The 835-nt window shown below is 43.2% G+C and overlaps 1 protein-coding gene across 1 annotated transcript; it reads right to left on the reverse strand.

The window, feature by feature from the left end:
- Positions 1-8: 8 nt before the first annotated feature.
- LOC121940757 (odorant receptor 131-2-like) lies at positions 9-806 on the reverse strand (the record flags this gene model as incomplete). The annotated part of the gene is made up of 1 exon (XM_042483456.1): positions 9-806. A coding segment is annotated over exon 1 (798 nt), but the record flags the coding sequence as incomplete, so codon positions are not given.
- Between the last annotated feature and the right edge of the window lie 29 nt (positions 807-835).

Genomic DNA, 835 nt, shown 5'->3' on the forward strand with positions numbered 1-835 from the left:
ACAAATACTATCCTTTTTGCAATTCTCGCAATAGCTACGATCATTAGGCTGTGCAAAGTCGACACAAGACTGAGGCCCAGCTGCACCAGATGCAGCAGCAGTGTGTTACGAACTCTTCGGGCTGAATCTTTGTCTGTGGAGGCTGACCTGGCTGCTATCAGCACACCAATATAGGAGCTTATGACTGCCAAACCAGATGATACAAACAGAAAACAAGTGTAGGCTTTGTCATAATAATCAGACACTGGGTCAAGAAACATGGATATTTGGGAGCAAAAATCTGTCATCTGCAGGCTCTCCAGTTCCTCAAATGGAAAATCTAACAGTAACACAACTCGTATGAGAATATTTAGTGAACTGAAGGCCCAAATCACAATGATAGACACAGCTGTGTTTCTGATGGTGACGATGGTAGAGTGCCTCAGTGGGTAGCACACCGCCACATATCTCTCCAGAGACATCACCATCAGTGTGAGAGGAGAGATTTTGATTGTGAGATCAGCGAGCATGGTAAGAACACCACATACAGGATATGTTAGTGTTAATCTACAAGCAGCCAGTAGGTACAGTAACTGACTTAATGCCATCTGTACAGTGTCTGCAAAAAGGAGGTTAAACAGAAGAATGTAACGGGACGTCTCACGAAACACAGTTTTACTCCTCAAGGTGAATAACATCACCCCATTAATGAAGAGAAAGACACAGCACGGCACTGTAGTCACAGTGGAAAACAACAATCTTTCCAGTAAGCTCTGATGCTGCTGCCCAGCTGTGACATTGTTCAAAGATTGATTTGCAATCAACATTTTAGACAAGCAATGAAGACATTAACCAA

The sequence above is a fragment of the Plectropomus leopardus genome, unplaced genomic scaffold (assembly GCF_008729295.1).
Source record: "Plectropomus leopardus isolate mb unplaced genomic scaffold, YSFRI_Pleo_2.0 unplaced_scaffold93763, whole genome shotgun sequence".
Lineage (NCBI taxonomy): Eukaryota > Metazoa > Chordata > Actinopteri > Perciformes > Serranidae > Plectropomus > Plectropomus leopardus.